The sequence below is a fragment of the Scardinius erythrophthalmus genome (assembly GCF_964197995.2).
Source record: "Scardinius erythrophthalmus genome assembly, chromosome: 5".
Lineage (NCBI taxonomy): Eukaryota > Metazoa > Chordata > Actinopteri > Cypriniformes > Leuciscidae > Scardinius > Scardinius erythrophthalmus.
The window spans coordinates 9626302-9646910 of record NC_138225.1 but is presented as its reverse complement, the minus strand read 5'-3'; the positions used below and the strand labels follow the sequence as shown (position 1 = coordinate 9646910).

Sequence of the window (20609 nt, the reverse complement as noted above, 5' to 3'; positions counted from 1 at the left end):
AAAAAAACTTCCCCTCCCTCTTGCAGTGACATCTCTACATTGACGATGTACTTTATAAACATTATTTTTCATATATTTTGATCACTCAATCAGGTCTCTTCCTTATTTTTTGCCTATGCCTGGGTGGTAATTATTTAAATGAGGGATATTGTGACGAGTACGAATACAAGCGAGGTGTTTCAGGGAGTTCAGAGTGACTTTGTAACTTTGCAGACTTTTTAACGCTCAAACAGCATCATTACACAGTAAAGAAAGTTGAAAATGTAAAAAAAAATCATAATAAATCTCTGTATGCTAAGCATTTTATTGCTAACCAGGAAAACCAGCTATTCTAAAGATGTTAGATATCCTTTCCTATGGATATAGAAATAGGCATATATGTATATACTGTTTGTGTTGTTTTCTCCACAACTCTTTCTGTCAACGTTCCCTCGCTCGCTCTCTGCTCTTTAGTGGAGTTTTTCAGGCTATTGTTGTGGTAATCCGTTCTGACCATTTCCTGTTGCTGAGTTGCGTTCTCCCTTTCTTCCCTTCCCAAAGCAACGACTGCCCAACCACTCCTTCATCTAATCTACTGCAATTACAGCACTTCCCCTCGTCCCCCCAAATGCCCACTCTCTCACGCTCTTAAGCGCACCGTTTGTGTTTGCGTGTCAGCGTAAACACGCCACCTGTGTCTTTCTTAATGTGTTTCTGTTCCCTCTCTTCTTTTTAATTGTACTGTTATGTGTGCGCATCAGACGGTGGCTCCTCTCGTCTTTGTCCTAGAGAACGTGGGTGTGTTTTTATAGCCTGTATATGAGTGTACGCGCTTTTCTCTTCCTAATTAGTGTGTGTGTGTCCATTTTCTGTGTTTCCAAGTCATTTTTTGTATCCATGTCAAAGCTTCAAAGGCCTTAAAATAGGTCTTTAATAGCAGAGTGTGTGTTTGGAGTGCTGTGGTTATGAGCTATAAGCAGGGCAGGACTGTATTTATAGCAAAGCTGCTTTGTAAGGAGCCGTGGAGGAACATCAGAAGAAAACTGCAGCCTTCAACTTGACTCGTTTCAGTTCTGCGGCTCGGTTCCCTCAACCAGAGCTCACTGCTCTCTCATTCGGCCCAGCTCACAACTTATGAAGGACAAAGACAAACACACACACACACACACACACACACACCCAGAGTTCACCTCTGTTCCCTTTATGTTGCTCACATCTGGATTCCATTCAAAGTGACATCTATTTTTAGATTGTTCCTTTTTTAGTCTGTTCACTTGTAGATAGAGAGACTCACTCTTTTCTCATTAGATATGCTGCTGTTGGCTTTGGTCAAATTGTTCTTTGTGTATTCCATGTTTTACATCAGCTTGGTCAGTTTGATTGGTTTGACTTTTTTAATTAAACACTGCTAACCATACAAAACCAAGTTTAGCATCAGCAATCAGCCCCTACTGGTGGATGCTGTAACTGCACCATGTGCCGTCTTTCTCCTTTGACTGTCATTCAAAAGTATACATCCACTTGTAATATATAGATATTACACACACACACACACACAAATCAAAGCAAAATATGTAATGCAAATATTCTAATACATTATAGTACATGTTTTTTCCAGTGCCCAATTTGTTTTTGGTGGGATCCTATTCATATTTTCTATGGTATGCACAATATTTATTACATGAAGTCTTGTGTAAATTGGTATACATTTTTCAAAAAAACTAATTTACTGACATTGTTAATTGTAAAATATCATACATTTACATTATAATGTTGTGATGCCTTTTCCATGGGATGCACAATATTTATTGTATGCTTATTATGAATATAATATAAGACTTAAGTTTTGTATAAATTTGCAAATTGTTTTATTCATTTTTAAATATCTATTTAGCTTTAATTTTTTTATTTTAGTATTAGTTTTAGTAATTTTAGTACTTTGCCTTATGTAATATTTAAATAAGGCATACAAAATGGTTGATTTTATTTTTCGTTTTATTTTTCATTAACTTAACACAATATTTTGGTAGTAGAGATTTTTATCATTTTCAGACATAACATGTGATTAATTATCAGCGTATCATATTGTCCTGAATTTGAACATTGGCACACCTCTAATTTTCCCTCTCAGCTGTCGTTCACATCACAAGTGAATGGTTTGCCACTATGTATTTTTTTGTGATACCATCAGCCAGAACACCTCCTTGTCGAAATCAGACAATGAACCCCCTCAGTGGACAGTTTGCTCAACGTTGCCACTTTCTGGTTGGGATCTGTAAGTGCGTCCTCTCCCACTGTGTATAATTGCCATCTTCTCTGAATGATAATTAGAAATGACACTCTCTGCTCGACTCAGCACAAAGCTCAAAAAACTTGTTCTGTGACTGGCTAAGAGGCATTTGAGTAATTATGCAGGTATTTAGAAGTGTGAGCGTGTGTGTGTGTGTGTGTGTGTGTGTGTGTGTGTGTGTGTGTGTGTGTGTGTGTGTGTGTGTGTGTGTGTGTGCGCACTCTGTCACATCTCCCAGGCTGTTTGCATCCTAGCAGATGTTCTCCGTCCTCCCTGGGGGAAGTCTGTTTCTCCTCTTCTCTTGGATCATCCAGCCCTCTTATATGTTAACAAGCTGCCGCGCTCTCCAACTAATAACCACACACTCTCCTGACTTCCATCCTGGCAGTATCTTCATCACCACTTATGGTGTCTTTTCTCCCCTCCTAGAGCACTTGCTCATCATAACCCTCTCTCCACTCTGCACCCATCTGCCATGGTAACGGTAAATCTGATGAGGCACAATGATCTTGTGTGTTCAAGGGTGCATGGAATACTGGTGTCCCCTCGTGGCTTCTTCACTGGCTTAAGCCTAGGCGGAAGATATCACCTTCTGTTTTAATTCTGCGACAAATAGCCACAGATCAAAGCTAACATGCAGCTTATGCCAGTTAGTAATGACTAGTAGTGTCAGGAAGTTGATCTATCTATCTATCTGTATGTCTGTCTGTCATATATTTAGTTAGAATATAAGCATGTAAGATATGCTGCTTCATAAATAGACATACATAAATCCCATAGCAGATCTAGGCAGGTGGAGCTGGGTGGAGGATGTCAGAGGACTAGCTTACTGCAAACAATGAACCAAAATATTTCAATGTTGAGCATGCAATCTCATCGGCTGCAGGATCAGCAGAAACCAATCAGCTTGTGCCATGTGGTAATGATGCGATTGCTTAAATCAAATAAATCATTTATTGATAATTTATTTTATTCATTGTTAATTCGTTTTTTCATCTTTATGCCAATTTATACAACTTGAAATGTTAAGACCACCATCAAACCTGCGCTAACCAGCATAAACCAGCATGGATCATACTAGAAATAAATTTTAGCCCAAATGAATCTGTTTAACACATTACCAGTTTAAGCAAAGGTTATGAGTGTCCATGGAAATTCATGCTTGCCTAAGTTGGCATTTTCAGCTGGGCTGGGATGTTGGTGAAAATGATAAATTTGAGAGATTTTTTTTAAGCCCAAGAATGGATCAGTGACATTTGGATCACATCTAATACATCCTCTCTTTTCAGACGTGCACGACAGTATGGCGAGGTTTCGCGCTGTTGGGGTGTGGAACTACACCATGTTGACCCTGGCAGAACATGAGAGGGTTTTGTACGTGGGCGCCAGAGAGCACATCTTCGCCCTGGATCCCAATGACATCAGCAGACAACTTCGACCACAGGTATGTTCTGCAAAAAAAAGGCTTTTTTCAATTTCTTTCATTCAAAAAACTCCAAATGCACCCAATAAATACTAATCCACAAGTCATCAAGCAAAAAGGGCATTAGCATTTTATCATTCAAAAATATCAGCATTTAAAAATGACTCACTCTTTCAATGCCACTGCCATTTGTAGTAAATTGCCAGTTGCGGCTGTCAATAGTGAGTGCACATTTTAAATGCAGAGTGCTATTTGCTTGTAAAAGTCATGTCTCTTTCTCTCTTAGATTGAATGGTCGGCCCCTGTGGAAAAGAAAAGAGAGTGTGCAGCGAAGGGGAAGAATAACCAGGTACTGGCTAATGTTGCATCCTTTATGTTTTAACAGCTTTACTTTGTCTGGCCCCACTGAAATACATTTACTCTCCCTCTCTCTCGCTTATTTTCTCTTTGTGTCTCTTTCTCTCTTTCTTCGCTGTCTTTTCAGACTGAGTGCTTCAACTACATTCGTTTCCTGCAGAGCTACAACCACACACACCTGTACACATGCGGGACATACGCCTTCCAGCCCAAATGCACCTATATTGTAAGTGTGCGCTTTTATCTTTGCCTGAGAAATCTGTCCGACCCACATGATCCAGTGGTGCGGTCTGCAATATGATGGAGAAACTGTGTGTGTGTGTGTGTGTCTCAGCGAGTGACTTCTAGTGTGTCAAAGTGAAATATATCAAATGTAAATGAGGTTGTGTTCTCACGCTGTGCGGACGATGTGATAAGACAGGATGGCGTGGATTGTCTATTGTTGTGTGTGTATGAATTTATTTATTTATTATTAATTTATAACTGATATACTACTATTTACAATTTTTAACAGCATTTAAAAACATACTCTACTAGGTTCTTGGTAACACTTTATAGCAGCCTTTATATATAATGCATTATAGGTATTTTTAATGTATTAATTATACCTTATAATGCATTGTATGATTCCATGAATAATTGTAACCACATTTATAATACATTACAATATTATAATCTATTAATTGTAATATAATCTACACCTTTAGAAAGTATAATGTAATTTCACAAATCTGCAAATATTATTATGCATTTTAACTTTGGTTACATTTATTTATGAAAAGATAGCATGCATTATAATGTGCAAAATGAATACCTTTATAATGCATTACACATAAAGGCTTTAAATAAACCAAGTTTTTATGAAGTCTCTTAGGCTCACCAAGGCTGCATTTATTTGATCAAAATACAGAAAAAAACAGAAAAACTTTAAAATATTATTATAATTTAAAATAACTGTTTTCTATTTTAATATATAATTGAATGAATTTCTTTTTAAATATTAATTATTCATTTTAAATATTATTAATATTATTATATATTTTGAAATGTAATTTGTTCCTGTGATGCAAAGCTGAATTTTCAGCATCATTACTCCAGTCTTAAGTGTCACATGATCCTTCAGAAATCATTCTAATATGCTGATTTGGTGCTCAATTATTAATAATGGTTCTTATTATTAGCAATATTGAAAACCGTTTTTGCTGCTTAATATATTTGTAGAAAATGATTACAAGACGACATGATGTGGCTTGTGTATTGTCATTGTGTGTGTGTGTGTGTGTGTGTGTGTGTGTGTGTGTGTGTGTGTGTGTGTGTGTGTGTGTTTGTGTGTGTGTGTGTGTGTGTGTGTGTGTGTGGGCAGGAGGACGATGCAAGAGGGCTCAGCTGCTGCTTAAACTTCAGTTGGCAAACAGCCGGTGGCTCAGTGTGTGTGTCTGGTCATGTGTGTGTGTTTGCTTGATCCATATGTAACTGTTTCTGTCTTTCTCTAATAGAATGCAGATCATTTCACTCTGGATAGCGCTGCCCCGGAGGACGGTAAGGGAAAGTGCCCCTACGACCCCGCCAAGGGTCACACAGGCCTCATTGTGGGTGAGTCATCTGTATGCACACGTTTCTGACATGTAAAAACCTGCATTATTATTCTTGTGCCTTGTGCGTGGGTGTCTGTTTGTGCTCGGCGCCGCCCGTGGATGCGTTTATGCCTCCTCTCTTCCCACACTTGGGAGAGAACGGAGTCCCTCTTTAATATCTCATAACTGTGAGGCTGTAGACAGGAGTGTGTGCATATGTGCCTTTTCCCGCTCTAAGCGTTCTTCTCCTTTCCCTTTCCTAGACAAAGAGTTGTACTCCGCCACCCTCAATAACTTCCTGGGCACAGAGCCCGTAATCCTGAGGAACCTGGGACAACAACATTACAGCATGAAGAGTGAATACCTACCGGCTTGGCTCAACGGTAAATCTGAAAACAAGCATAACATATATTTCATTCTCCTGCTGAAACTATATTATGTTATACTGGTGCACATGGTTGACCAGCTTTACCAGCACCAGGACAGAGAGTAAACCAGGCTGCTCCTTCGGACATGGATTACTGAGTTCTGGATTCAGTTGTTGGCACTTGGCAACTTGACACGATCCTGTAATTCTTTTATTACACATATAGATACTAAACGTAGTGTGTAGAGATATTAAACGTAGTTATGTAGATTTAACGCTTCTTGGCTTTTATGAGTTGTAAATGTCCGGTTGCATTTAGGTATTTATAATTATATAAAAAAAATATAAAAAAGAAATATATTTTTATATATAAAGCAAATACGATTTTTAATTGAATTAATTACATGACATGGCGATTAATTCATCGAATTAATCGCACATCAGATTTGGCAAATATGTCACTATTGTGTAAAATGAGGAAAGCATCAAATAGACATAAAAAAAATTGATTCAACATTGGATTTATTACATATAAACTTTTAGGCTTCAACAGCCATGAGGGTGACTAAATGATGACAGAATTTTTTTTTTTAATTAATATGGATAATATTTGTAATGAAATTATACTGTAAATAAGAAACTAAAACTGCCAGTGGTTGGCGGTAAATATATATAATTTAATAATTAACATTTTTTACCGAATTTATTAGCGAATAATAAACCATGTTGCTTCTTTGGACATGGATTACTGAGTTATCTGGATTCAATTGTAGCCGACTTGACACAATCCTGTATTGTTTCATTCTCCAAAGCTCATCTCTGAGTCGTTGTCATAGCAACAGGTCCGTAAGCTCAAACCTTTTTTGTTTAAAGTAAACAGGATTAGATTTCGGATGTTGAAGTCTGTCCCAGCCTCTGCACCATTCTTGTGAACGCACCCAGGGGATGTAACAATTTAGTATTATTATAATTATTTTAATAATAGCCTAATTTAAAAGAACATAATCATTTTGTAGATGAAAATAGGCACAGATGTTTTACTCACTGTGATGAACTTCTTTAGGTGTGAGGGGATAATTTACCTCACATTTGCTGTACAGTTTGTCTGGTCTGTGCATTAACTGCAATGCAGACATTGTACACTGGCCTTTGGCTCTTTGTGTTTTCTACAGCTCAGGAGATGCTGTCTGTCATTCCATTAGAGAAGAGTACCTGGCCCTCCTACGTAATAAGAAAACATCTTTGATTTTTGTTGTTTCCCGGTCACATAAAAACGCAGGCTTTTACAGAGAGCTTTTATGACATTATGCGGTGGCATTACAGGGCCTGTCAAATGAAATGTTAAGTTCATCTGAATACATTAACATCTGACACATGAAACCTGTAGAAATGCAAGGGAAAGGGAAATGAAAATGGAAATATAATGTAACAGTTAAATATTTACACGTTTAATTCATCCCCAGCTTTCAGCCAGCTCTTTCTCCTTATAGTTGCCTTGGCAGTGTTTCGTTGCTCATTTAAGGTCCAGACATTTCTGGTAGACTTACTTCTTGTTTGGCTTGTGAATTTTTTTTTTCTCAAGAAAGATGTTTATAATATAATATAACATAATATAATATAATAAATAAATTCGGAAAGAAATGAATGCTTCTATCCGGCATGAGCAGAAGTGACGGTAAAGACTTTTACATTGTTACAAATGATTTCTATTTCAAATAAATGCTGTTTTTTTATCTTTAAATTCGTCAAAAAATCCTGAAAAAATATCAAAGTTTCCCTAAAAATATTAAGCAGCAACTGTTTTCAACATTTATAATAATAAGAAATGTTTCTTGAGCATATTAGCATATTATAATGATTTTTGAAGGATCTTGTGACACTGAAGACTGGAGTAATGATGCTGAAAATTCAGCTTTGCATCACAGGAATAAATTAGAATGCAGTTATTTTAAATACTGTTTGTTTTTTGTTTTTTTACTATATTTTTGTATAAATTAAATTCAACCTTGATGAGAAAAGAGAAAAAAAACATTAGTCTTTCTTAAATAAGTGCATGTACTCATGTGTTCTATAAGATTCAGATTCATATCAAATTGTAATAGTTTACATAATATTCCTATTTGATCCTATATTCCTATATGATCTCAAAAACTCATTCCACTCATGCTAATCAAATCCAACCATGTGCTTGATAAACTGAATCAGCCAGAAAAGATCTGGTCTTACAGCATTTGATGTATTATCTCAGTATTAAGCGATGTTCAGGGAACAGGGCCCTGATCTTTCCTGCAGGGTTAATCCGAAATCAGCTCAATAAACAATGTCCCAAGGTGGATATTTAAGATCTTTTATCTGTTTCATCAAGTAACCGCCAGCCCCTTATCTATAAAGTGCTGTGTCTCCAACACGTTCTTCCATATCTTTCCCTTTTGTCTGGTACAGAGCCAAACTTTGTGGGTTCGGTGCTGGTCCGGGAGAGCCGCAACAGTAAAGATGGAGACGACGATAAGATCTACTTCTTCTTCAGCGAGAGAGCGTTGGAGCTGGACTGCGACAGTGATCTGACCGTGGCACGGGTGGCGCGCGTGTGTAAGGTGAGAATGTAAACTCAGAACTCACATACACCAGAAGTATTCGACCAGAAGGTTGCTGAATGAGCAAGGCACTCAACATCGGGTTGCTCTAGGGCAGGGTTTTTCAAACGGGGGTTCGTGAGGGAACTGCGAGTCGATGAAAAGCTGATTATTACTTAATTTAATCAGATTAAAATAAACAAATGGAGCTGCACAATTAATCAAAATAAAACAGAAATAGCAGTATATCTTATATAATTGCGATTATGGAGTCAAAGGCTACGACTTAATTAAAGAAGTCTGTTGCGTTGCGTGTTTCATCGTGAAGAGTGGCACTGAGGTGTAATACAGTGTTTTCAGAGCAGCTCGGTTCACAGTAAATATTCTGCTTCTCATTAACTCTCTGCAAGCGTTTAATGTGCATTTGTGAACCAGCGTTATTTTAGAATCCTTGAGCTATATTATAGTTTTTATTAATAGTTTTAATTTGTTTTCATTCATATATTTTTTATTTAATTTTAGTCTTAATTTTAATTTAGTTTTTTAGTTGTTGTGTGTGTGTGTGTGTGTGTGTGTGTGTGTGTGTGTGTGTGTGTGTGTGTGTGTGTGTGTGTGTGTGTGTGTGTGTGTGTGTGTGTGTGTGTGTGTGTGTGTGTGTGTGTGTGTGTGTGTGTGTGTTTGTTATTTTTATCAGTTATATATATATATATATATATGTCTATATAGTGAAATTTTATTTCAGTTTTAGTTAGTTTTGTACATCAAGCTAAAATAAAAATGGGAAGATGTATTTCCTTGGCAGATAAAAAAAAATTATATAGATAATCTATTTCAGTTTTTTATCTCTTTTTTATGGTTTTACCTTTTTAGTTGAGAATGTAATGTGCACTAGGTTCACTATTTCCATTCACATTTGCATAATTTTTTAGCAATTATGTGTACAGTAGTTTACAGCATTTAACCAATATTCTGTTGGTATATATATATAATAATAAGTAAGTATATTATTTCAATTGCTTTTATTATATATATATATATATATATATATATATATATATATATATATATATATATATTGTTTGAAGATTGCCTGCGCCCTCAGTATATATACATACAGTATAGTACAGTACATACTGTATAGCCAATACAGTATATATATATATATATATATATATATATATATATATATATATATATATATACTGTATTGGCTATACAGTATGTACTGTACTATACTGTATGTATATATACTGAGGGCGCAGGCAATCTTCAAACAATATATATATATATATATATATATATATATAATAAAAGCAATTGAAATAATATACTTACTTATTTTTTAAACGTCTAAGGGGTTCTGCTGAAAAAAAAGTTTAGGAACCCCTCCCTGCTGAAAAATCCAGCATAAACCAGCAAGAATTCCATGTTGGTCCAGGCTGGTTTATGCTAGTTAAAGCTGGTTTATGTTGGTCTAGCTGTTGGACTAGCATAGTCATGGTGTTCTCAAGCATTCTGGTGAGCAGCAACGCTGTATTTTTCAGCAGGGCTGCTCTAGGGCAATTGTACCTGTATAAAGAAAATAGCTTTGAACAAAAACGTCTGTTAAATGGCTACTTGCTTTCTCTTTTCAGGGAGACCTGGGTGGCACACGGACCCTGCAGAAGAAGTGGACCACCTTCCAGAAGGCCCGGCTGATGTGTTCTTTCCCCGAGCGCCACATCACCTTTAATAACCTGCGGGCTGTCTTCACCCTGCCTGGGGCGGACTGGAGGAGCACTAGTTTCTATGGCATCTTCCATGCGCAGTGGTGAGCGAACCCTCCTGCCACGCTAGTCCGTGTCATTCTCATAAATATTTCTCTCTCTTCCACTTCCTGGCGTAGTTGTGAAAGTCACTCTGTCCTCTGCTTATATGAAAGTGTCACCGTGCCAAACACCCAGCCGTGATCCTCAAGTGTAGAAAATGCTGCACTGTCATTATGATGACAGTAAGACTATTACTGTAATAAACCAGCCAATGTAGCGCAGTCATTTAGTACAGACTGACTGACTACTTTCTCTCTCTCTCTCTCTCTCTCTCTCTCTCTCTCTCTCTCTCTCTCTCTCTCTCTCTCTCTCTCTCTCTCTCTCTCTCTCTCTCTCTCTCTCTCTCTCTTTCTCTCTCTCTCTCTCTCTCTCTTTATCCTTTGTTCTCTCTCAGGGGGGATGTGGATGTGTCTGCTGTGTGTCAGTACCAGATCGGAGAGGTGAAAAATGTGTTCGACGGGCCGTATAAAGAGTACAGGGAGTCGTCTCAGCGATGGGTCCGATACACCAGCACTGTGCCCAGTCCTCGACCTGGAGCGGTGAGCTGAGCAGCCGTTGAGATGAGAGGCCGAGAGGCCGTGACTAAGCACTCGGATAAAAATAGCACACCGCTTTTGTACATACAGTGATATTTCATCCCAAAATAAGAACTTAATAATATTCCTGTTGGATTATAACATTTTATAAACATCTTAACAAAGATTTTGAGTCAGATTATGTCAGAAAAAGTTTGCAGAAAACATTGTTTGGAAAACTTTTATGTCATTTCAAGTAATGTAAATATTTTGGGATGAAGAAGTGCAAAAGTATACAGTGATGTTGACTGTGGGCCATTCAGAAGTAAATTGAAAAATACCATTTACAGGACCGTTCAAACGCTTAAAGAAATTAATACTTTTATTCAATGAGGACACATTAAATTGATCAAAAGTTATGTTGTTATTAAAAAGAAATCTATTTCAAATATTCTTTTGAACTTTATTCATCAAAGATCCTGAAAAATTTTTTTTATCACGGTTCCCACAAAAATGTTTTGAAAATTGATAGTAATAAGAAATGTTACTTGAGCAGGAAATCAAAATGTTAGAATGATTTCTGAAGGACCATGTGACACTGAAGACAATGATGCTGAAAATTCAGCTTGTATATTAAATATTACTGTTTTTACTGTATTCTTGATCAAATAAATGCACCCATGGTGACCATAATAGACAACTTTCAAAAACATGAAAAAATCTTACCGACCACAAACCTTTTAATTGTAGTGTACATTAAAATAAAATTACATACCTGAATTTAAATTAAGGTTGCAAAAAGGTAGCAGATTTAAAATGAAATGAAACAATGAGACAATTATATTGCTGTAATTTTTGTATTTTGAATTTATATATCTCATCACATTTATTAATTAACTTTTGTGAACCAGGGTAGAAGAATACTTCATTTCCCATAATTCTTTAAATTTACAGCTCATTCTTTTTCCTGTTATTCCAATTCAAGTTCCTGTGGGGGGTGTGGCTAGTTTGATTCAAAGTCCAGAGCTGTGTCCGAAATCGCATACTCTCTTGAGTAGGTACTTATTTTGAATAAGTAATATAATAAGTAATTACTTTGCAAGGAATTACTTCTATATTGTATGACTGTGTAGTATGAATGTAATCTGGACGTAGTACATTCACCATGCTGTCATTATCATGTGACCCACCAGAGTCAGTTGCGCCACTTCACTGCCGTTCACAACTCCTCTCCCGTGGCCTTATGGGATAGTAAAATGTCCAGTGTTTGCACACTTCAGAATTCTGAATGATGTAGTAGGTCAATTGATGAATTCGGACATACTTCTTTTGTCACATACTGTTTTTCGCCCTACTGTAGCGGGGAAGTACGCGATTTCGTATGTAACCCAACTCATGAACTGACAGGGAGCCAGTTTGAAGTTTTGTAAATGTCAAAGCGCTAAACAAACTGAGAATGCTATACTGATTGTATTTTAAATGTGTATGATGTTGTTTAAAAAATACACATTTTATGACATGTGCTATAAAGCCTAATCAAGTAAAAAGACTTTTGTTTCTTTCTACAGTGCATCACAAACTTTGACAGGGAAAACGGCTACAACAGTTCTCTTCAGCTGCCTGATGCTACGCTAAACTTTGCTAAGAAGCATCCGCTAATGGAGCTCAGGGCAGAAGCTCGCCCCCTGCTGCTTACTAAAGGGATCAACTTCACCCGAATAGCTGTGGACAGAGTGAGCTCACTGGACCAGAGATCCTACAACATGCTCTTCATAGGCACAGGTGTGTTATAGAGGGTCAGACACATACATGGATCATTGCATGGAATGTTACACAGCTAATAAAAGCAGTGTTTCTTTGTCAAGAGGGTTTTTTGACAGTCTCTTGCATTGTCCTTCTTGTTCCTTTGTCCTTTTGTGTGTAAATATAAATAGAGCAGCCAAAGAAACCATTTTATTAGCCATAACGTTGTATCTAAGTGGAAATGTCACCTCTGCCAATTAATTCCTGTCATGCAGGAAGGTCAGTCCTTGAAACATAAATTGAAAAGATGTATTTGGCCTTGGCACTCTCATATAAACACACTCACAAGGCTCAAGGCTCAACCATCATTGCTATCCAATGAGTTCAGTATTTCACCAATCCCTCACAAAAGACGAATACATCTAGACAAACCTAGTTAGTTGACGTTAAATATTTTTAGAAAGGTGACATCCTGTGATGATATTTCCAACAATTTTGCCATTTTCTTTTATTCAGTTTAAGCATAGAAGCATTATATTAAGCATCATATTAATTGAAAGACTACATAAATCTTATTATAAAATATATTTTTATACTAAAATGTTTAAAATAAAATGCATTTGTCCAAAAAAATATTAGTAAAATTACTTGTGAAGGCAAAAAGGGGTTTATGACATAGAGACTACATGAGTATTATTTTAACATATTTTTTTTAATACAATATATATTCCTAAATGTAATTTATACTTAAAAAAAAAAGTATTTGTCATACCACAGGACTGTTTAAAATGACTAGTGCACAAAGAAGATTTTTATGGCATAATATTCATAAAAAAAATGACATGAATATTATTATAAACAAGTAATAAAAACTCAGTGAGTGTTTTAGCGCAATTTTCTGACGTCATGGGATCACAACACTAAGAGATAGTCAATCTTTTTAAGGTTTTTTTTTTTGTTTTTTTTTTTTTTGTGTGCGTTCCCGAGATTAGACCTTCCTTAACATAATGCCGAAAACCCGAAGTCTCTAGGTGGTCTGGTTGAGGAGGAGATAGAAGTGCAAGATTGGTGCGCACAGACAGAACAGAAATCAGGAGTTAACAATCGCAATTTGTCCGTTGGAAAATTGCGCTAAAAATAGTTTTATAATAAAATACACATTTTTATATATATTTAAAAAAAAAAAATTGTCATACCACAGGACTTTTTAAAATTACTGGTTTATGACATATTATTTGAAAAACAAGTTTTAAATATATTTTCATATTTTTAAAAATGTATTTGTCATACCACAGGACATGATTTTAATTGTGAAACTACTTGAATATTATTATAAAATATATTTTACAATATAATAAAAGTGTGTGTGTGTGTGTGTGTGTGTGTGTGTGTGTGTGTGTGTGTGTGTGTGTGTGTGTGTGTGTGTGTGTGTGTGTGTGTGTGTGTGTGTGTGTGTGTGTGTGTGTGTGTGTGTGTGTGTGTGTGTGTGTGTGTGTGTGTGTGTGTGTGTGTGTGTGTGTGTGTGTGTGTGTGTGTGTGTGTGTGTGTGTCTGTGTGTGTGGCAGAGAGAATCTTGGATTGAGGATTAAGAGTGAACAAAGATACTCTGACATGAGCAAAAGTGCCAGGGTGGATTTGTAAAGCACACCCTGTAGCTCTTCAACTCTCCTCCGTTATCCCTTTTCCGCACGTTCCCTTTTTCTACCAGACTGAGTGAGAGGTCAGTGGCACATTATCTGTGACAAGCACTGTGTGAGAGGACGGTGATAAAGTACACACTCAGAGTTATGATAGGTCACGGCACCAGCTGGGGTGTATTCAATTTTCCTCCCGGTAATCTGCGTAACCTTGTTCCTAAAATCCAATGACGGAAAAATATGCCACGTGTTGATGATACATTAATGGACTATTTGTCTCTCCTTTCTCTCCTTTCCCCCACTCTATCCCCATCACATTATTTCTCCCCCTCTGAATATAATCTATCCCCACCATCTTTCCTCCCGGCCTCTTTATTTGTCGTTCAGCGGATGGATGGCTCCAGCGTGTCGTGATTTTGGGTTCAGAGGCCCATGTGATAGAAGAGATCCAGCTGTTTGATCGGCAGCAACCGGTGGACAGCCTCACCATCTCGCACGGCAAAGTAATTTCTGATCTGTTTTCTTGCTGAGACAATCTCTTTGATGTCAGCTTTCCAGCCTGACTAGCATTAATGGGTTTTGTTCAAACAGAGTAGAAAAGCAGAATGCACCGATCACTGTAAATAATTTATTTGCTATTGTTTTCCTTCATTTAATTCCAAATCCTCCCATTCTTTCTCTACAGAAGTATTTGTACATTGGCTCACGCTCTGAGGTTCTTCAGCTGCCCTTGGCAAACTGCAGCCGGTACCATTCACAGCCAGACTGCCTGCTGTCCAGAGACCCGTACTGTGCCTGGGACAGCGAGGGACGCGCTTGTGTCCGCATCGACCTCCACCGCGGGTAAATTCATCAATCTTTTGGTTCTACTGCTTGCATCCTTGCACCATCCTCCATCTGCTCCTTTTCTGTCTTTTGCGCTCTCCTCTTTATTTTCTCTCCGATTCTACTCTTGCTCTCCTCCGCCGCTCGCTCCTCATCATTTTGCAAAGGCTTTCCCTTTCCACCCCCTCTGTTCTCCTCCACGGGTCCCTTTTTATACTTTTAAGCTGCATCCCCATAGCAGTGTGTCTAACAGCCTTCTGACACATCGTCAATATTTGTTCTCCCCCCCACAGCTCCACATCCACACTCTCGCAGGACCTCATGCTGGAGAGGTTCAACCGAGGAAAAGCCAAGTTTGATAAGCCTTTCTCCATCCCCAGCCCTGGTACGTCAGATTTACGCTGCCCCCTACAGGCCCCCCAGCAGTGAGCGGTTTCCATTAGGGGACACGAACGCTTTTAAAGGAAAAGTTCACCCAAAAATGAAAACTCACCCTCATGTCGTTCCAAACCCGTGAGACGTTCGTTCATCTTCAGCACACAAATGAAGATCTTTTTGATGAAATCAGAGAGCTTTCTGTCCCTCCACTTTGATGCTTCAAAAAGTGAATTGAGCGGTTTAGTCCAAAATTTTCTGAAGACACAATCACTTTATATGATGAACAGATTGAATATAGGTATTTATTCACATATAACTCACACATCAGTTGTGGTAAACAGAAGCTCAAGCATGTTCGCTTGACATGCGAGAACCATTCAGGTCGATTCTTGTGTGTTACGCAGCACGTTTGAGCTTCCGCAAGAACCCATGAGGTTTGTTCTCGCGCCTCAAGCAGGTTCGGTTGAGCTTTTGTTTATGTTCGCTGATCAATGTTTAAATGTGAATAAAAGCCTAAATTCAATCTTTTCATCATTTTCAGAAAATTTTAAAACTAAACCGCTCAATTCATATGGATTAATTTTACAATCTCTTTATGAACTTTTGCAACATCAAAGTTTCAGTTCCGTAACTGTCAATGGAGGGACCAAGGGCTCTCAGATTTCATCAAAAAGCTCTTCATTGGTGTTCTGAAGATGAATAGAAGTCTTACAGGTTTGGAATGAAGAGTGTGAGTAAATGATGAGAGAATTTGCATTTTTGGGTGAACTAACCCTTTAAAGCAGTGTATATCTGGTCAATGAAATTAAATTAGAAAATTACTTTGAATAAAATTAATTAAATATAACAAGAGAGAAATAATAATGTAAAATACTAACAATGTACTAACCATGTTTTCCGAAGAAGAAAGATCTAGACAGAATATGATTTGTTTCAAATAATCCATTCACATTCAATAATGTCAGGGAATTTACCTACATGAGAACAGACTAGAACAAAAAGCTATGTAAAAAATTAACACTGTTTTAACTAATGTTATTTCAATTATTTATTATTTTAAAAGTGAAATAAATCATTATTTTCCCAGATCATTCTAGGTTGAGAAATGTGACTGTGGTCGTTGGGTCGGATCTGGTATTGCCCTGCAATCTGGTTTCCAACTTGGCCCAGCCCTTCTGGGAGCTCAACGAACGTGAGCTGGCCCTTGTGGAAGGTGAGGCCATTGGGCCGCGATTCGACCGAGCCCTCCGCTCCCTCGTTATCCCCCAAGCCGGTTCCCTTCAAGTGGGCCGCTACATCTGCTACTCGGAGGAGCAAGGCGTGAAGTTCCAGATGGAGAGATACCAGGTCGCAGTGGTAGCCAGCGCGCCCGTCTTCATGGAGGCCCGCGCTCCTGACGGCAGCATGGGTTTATTCTGGGTGCTGGTGATCACATTGGGTGCCGCTTGTCTGTTGCTGCTAATCGCGTCTTTGTACCTTCGCAGAAGACTGAAGTTGGCACTGGGAAAAGGGGCGGAAATGAAGCCGCTGGAGAGCACTTTAGTGTACCCCATTACTTTACCCAAAGAGCCTCCCAGCCGGCCATCGTTCGTGCCGAGCAAGATGGCGAACGACGAGGATCGCTTCTGGGAAACGGGAGCAAATTACTACTACTCGGACGGCTCCCTTAAAATTGTCCCCGGGCATGCGATGTGCTCCACCGGCAGCACGGCATCTCCCAGTGCTATTCCCGGTCAGCCCATTCACTCGCCGAGCAGGTTGAGCCTCACCAACATCCGAAACTCAGGCACCAATGGATACATCCGCCTGAATCTGAGCACGGCCGGAGAGGAGAGAGCGAGCACGGGATCGGGAATGGGCATGGGAAGCGGACTCGGACTGGGCAGCCGAGAGAACGACTACACCAGTCCATTCAAAGAGGAGCTCCGGAGAACTCTGCAGCAGAGGAGCGTGCTTCCCGATGCCAATCCCGAGGAGTCTTCTGTGTAGACCTCACAGGAACCACAGAAAACCTCACCTACCTCCCTCCTGCTTGGGGAACTCTCTTCATCTTACTCGCAACCTATTTCTTCTCTGTCAGTCTCCCGTGCCATAAGGCCACCGACATTCCCTTTGATTATTCTGATTCTCATACGTACTAACACCCAACCGAGACTGAACACATCTCGCAAAGCTTTTTGTAAATGTCTATATTTAATGGACCAGACCGACAGGGCCTCGTGTTGATCTTGGCTAACAGGCGAACACAGGTACATCTCTGAGAGGAACCCAACCAGCCAAATGTAGCCGTCAGTCTGATCTGCGTTAGGCAGATGTCTGGCAACCTAATCATTTGGCAAGATGGAGGATACAGAGCTTATTTTTGACGTCCAGAGGTTGCTTGCCCCCATGTTTTTTGCACCCTTTTTATGGGTAGAACACATGAGAGAGGAGGCGAAAAGGACATGCATAAACTTAAATCGCAAGATGACAATCACGCTCTTCTCTCAAGAGGAAAGCAGAGGAGAAATTGTTTAGGGAAAAAAAACTGAGTGAGCTGTAAAACCGAAGCAGGACTTGAATCATGAACAAATGCTTTGCCTTTCTTTCTCTACAGCTCAAGAACTTTTTTTAAATTTGGTCTTTTTCTGAGAATGTGTACTGAGACTTGCAGCACTAATATATTGTTAGGGTTTTTTCCATGTCTGTTTATTGCAACTGTTAAAGAAGGTTTTCTTCTTTTCTTTCTTTCTTTTTTTTTTACGATTAATAGTTTCATCTGAAATGTGAAAGGATTACCAGTGGTAGTAGCATGAGGAAAGTGTGAACAGAATGTGTACTAAGACTGTGTTGGATGTGACAACAAGTGCATTATTGTATATATTTGGCTTGAACTGCCAAATTAAGTACAACCCCAGTGTTTGCCTACATGATGATGGAATGAAACTTTACTTCTGGAATGGTATAGAAGACTCCGCCCATGTTCTAAAGCCAGATTGTTCTACATGAAAGGGATCCTTGATAAAGTCCAGGATGAGTAGTAGAGGCTACGGCTGATCAAAACACAGGTAAGACTACAGCAAATCATACTTTATCCAACATTTTATTTGGGCTGCTTACTTTTTCAAAAACTGAAAGAAGATTTGAGACCTATTCATTACCATTCAAAAGTTTGGAGTCTAATACTATTTCATGTTTTTGCTCACCAAGGCTGCATTTATTTGATCAAAAAATACAGTGGAAATTGTCATTTTATGAAATATTAATACAATTTAAAATAGCTTTTATTAGAACGCTCAATAAATATTTCTTATTATTATCAAATTTTGAAAACAGTTGTGCTGCTTAATATTTTTGTAGAAGAATATTCATAAAAATAAAACTTACCCCAAACTTTTGAACTGTAGTGTATATAAGATTCGTGGAAGGTTTATATATGAGACAGGCGAAAAGAATATGACAATAAAAATATATCCTGTGTGTAATAATCATTTATAATAATTTATATAAATGTTTTAAATGACTGGTGAATGTTTATTTCGTTTTTTCATGTATTAGAGAATTCTAGAAAAGACCACACAAATTAGGTTAAAGACCGTATTTTACTAACTGACTATATCTTTCTTATCTCTTTCAGTGTGGGCTTTGCAACTCTTAAACAGAGACTAAATACAAAAACAGGGTGAAAACTGAAAGCAGAGGACATTTCATTCCATTGACTTTGATTGTGAAGACAAATGAAGGAGATTTTGATTATTCGTGACCCTGTGGGTGGAGAGGCACTATGATGCTCATCACTGGTCCATACTTTGTTGCATGATGTTCTGCAAAATATATTATATAAGTTTCAACAAAAACTTTTCGTACCTGTGCCTCTTCACCTTGGGTGAAGCCAAAGCAGACTGCAGACATGTTTTTCTTTTTATTAATTCTCTGCTTTATGTTCTGGAATTGGTCCATTGCACAGAACTCAAGTATTGTCTGAAATCTTAAGTAAGTTACTACTACTCTTGTTTTGGTGGAATGCTATTCTTTGTGGCATGAGAGCTTTACGATTTTGCAAGTGGCTTTCCATTCTGTCATTTGCTCTTTTCTAGTCTACACTTGTTAGAAAAGATCTTTGTACTAAAAAGTACGCTGAGAAATGTCAGATTAACAAAGGAGCGAATACTTTCTGCCAGGCCTTCTCAGGGCTCTCTTGAAATTGTGAAACTTCACTAATTGCTTTGATAAACCTGTCTAATGACTTAAAGTCTGACTTTAGTCTGACATAATTTCACTGAGCGACCAGAAGTGTTGCATATGCTTGTTTGCATCATGCATGGCTTTTTTGTACTGACCAGTATTCCCTGCTTGATAAAAAAAAGAAGAAAAAAAAAGAAAAAAGGAGGTCATCTCAGTTGATTCAGTTCATCTCCCATGGCTTTAAATCTGCTGTTTCTTTGTGAGTTTTTGTATTACAAAATTTCTCTTTTCTTGCATTTCAAGATATCTTAAAAAATGTTGCTGTTATTTTTTTTTTTTTTTTAGGTAATTATGTTAAGTAACTTATTTTGCTTGTACAAAAAGTTGATATTTATTACCATTGTACATATGCCCTTATTTTTTATATATGTATATATCTTCAGAAAATAAAAGTAGAGATCAGTTCACAGTGAGTAGGTCGTGTATGCTTATATGAGTAACTGTGTTTAATTGACTTAAAAGAGGACCTATTATGCTTTTTTACATTTTCAATGTTATTTTGCTGTTTGAGTATGAAAAATGTCTAGAAAGTTACAAAGCACAAAGTCACTCCAAAGGGAGTTATTCTATTATATACAGTATAGCACTGTTTCTGAACTCCCTGAAATGCCTCATTTGTAGTTTTGAGTTTTCTTCCGGGAACGTACACGTATACACAATATTCTTCATTTAAAATATTCCTACTAAAGGCATATGTCAAATAAATGAGCGAGGCCTTTTTGAGTTGCGTTAGAAGTGTGTTGAAACTCGTAGTTTTGGTAAGAGGCGTGACATTTCCGAAGCACGCTGGAAGCAGCTGACCAATCGCAACACACTGGTTCAGCCGACCAATCAGAGCACATTGCGCTTTTCGAAAGGCGGGGCTTCATAGAGACCGGAACTAAACAGAGCGTTACTAACAGAGTCTGCCACAATA

The 20609-nt window shown here is 38.0% G+C and overlaps 1 protein-coding gene across 1 annotated transcript in view; it reads left to right on the top strand.

Moving 5' to 3' along the window:
• The window catches only part of sema4c (sema domain, immunoglobulin domain (Ig), transmembrane domain (TM) and short cytoplasmic domain, (semaphorin) 4C), a 58895-nt gene extending 38793 nt beyond the window's left edge, over positions 1 to 20102 (top strand). The window contains exons 3-16 of the mRNA XM_081365898.1: positions 3559 to 3713; positions 3979 to 4041; positions 4177 to 4275; positions 5546 to 5642; positions 5887 to 6006; positions 8433 to 8584; positions 10198 to 10373; positions 10766 to 10910; positions 12455 to 12668; positions 14654 to 14769; positions 14952 to 15109; positions 15385 to 15476; positions 16557 to 18516; positions 19086 to 20102. Coding sequence (XP_081222024.1) covers positions 3559 to 3713; positions 3979 to 4041; positions 4177 to 4275; positions 5546 to 5642; positions 5887 to 6006; positions 8433 to 8584; positions 10198 to 10373; positions 10766 to 10910; positions 12455 to 12668; positions 14654 to 14769; positions 14952 to 15109; positions 15385 to 15476; positions 16557 to 17458 — 2489 coding nt within the window. The 3' untranslated portion in view covers positions 17459 to 18516; positions 19086 to 20102. The remainder of the gene's footprint in view (positions 1 to 3558; positions 3714 to 3978; positions 4042 to 4176; positions 4276 to 5545; positions 5643 to 5886; positions 6007 to 8432; positions 8585 to 10197; positions 10374 to 10765; positions 10911 to 12454; positions 12669 to 14653; positions 14770 to 14951; positions 15110 to 15384; positions 15477 to 16556; positions 18517 to 19085) is intronic.
• Positions 20103 to 20609: the final 507 nt, after the last annotated feature.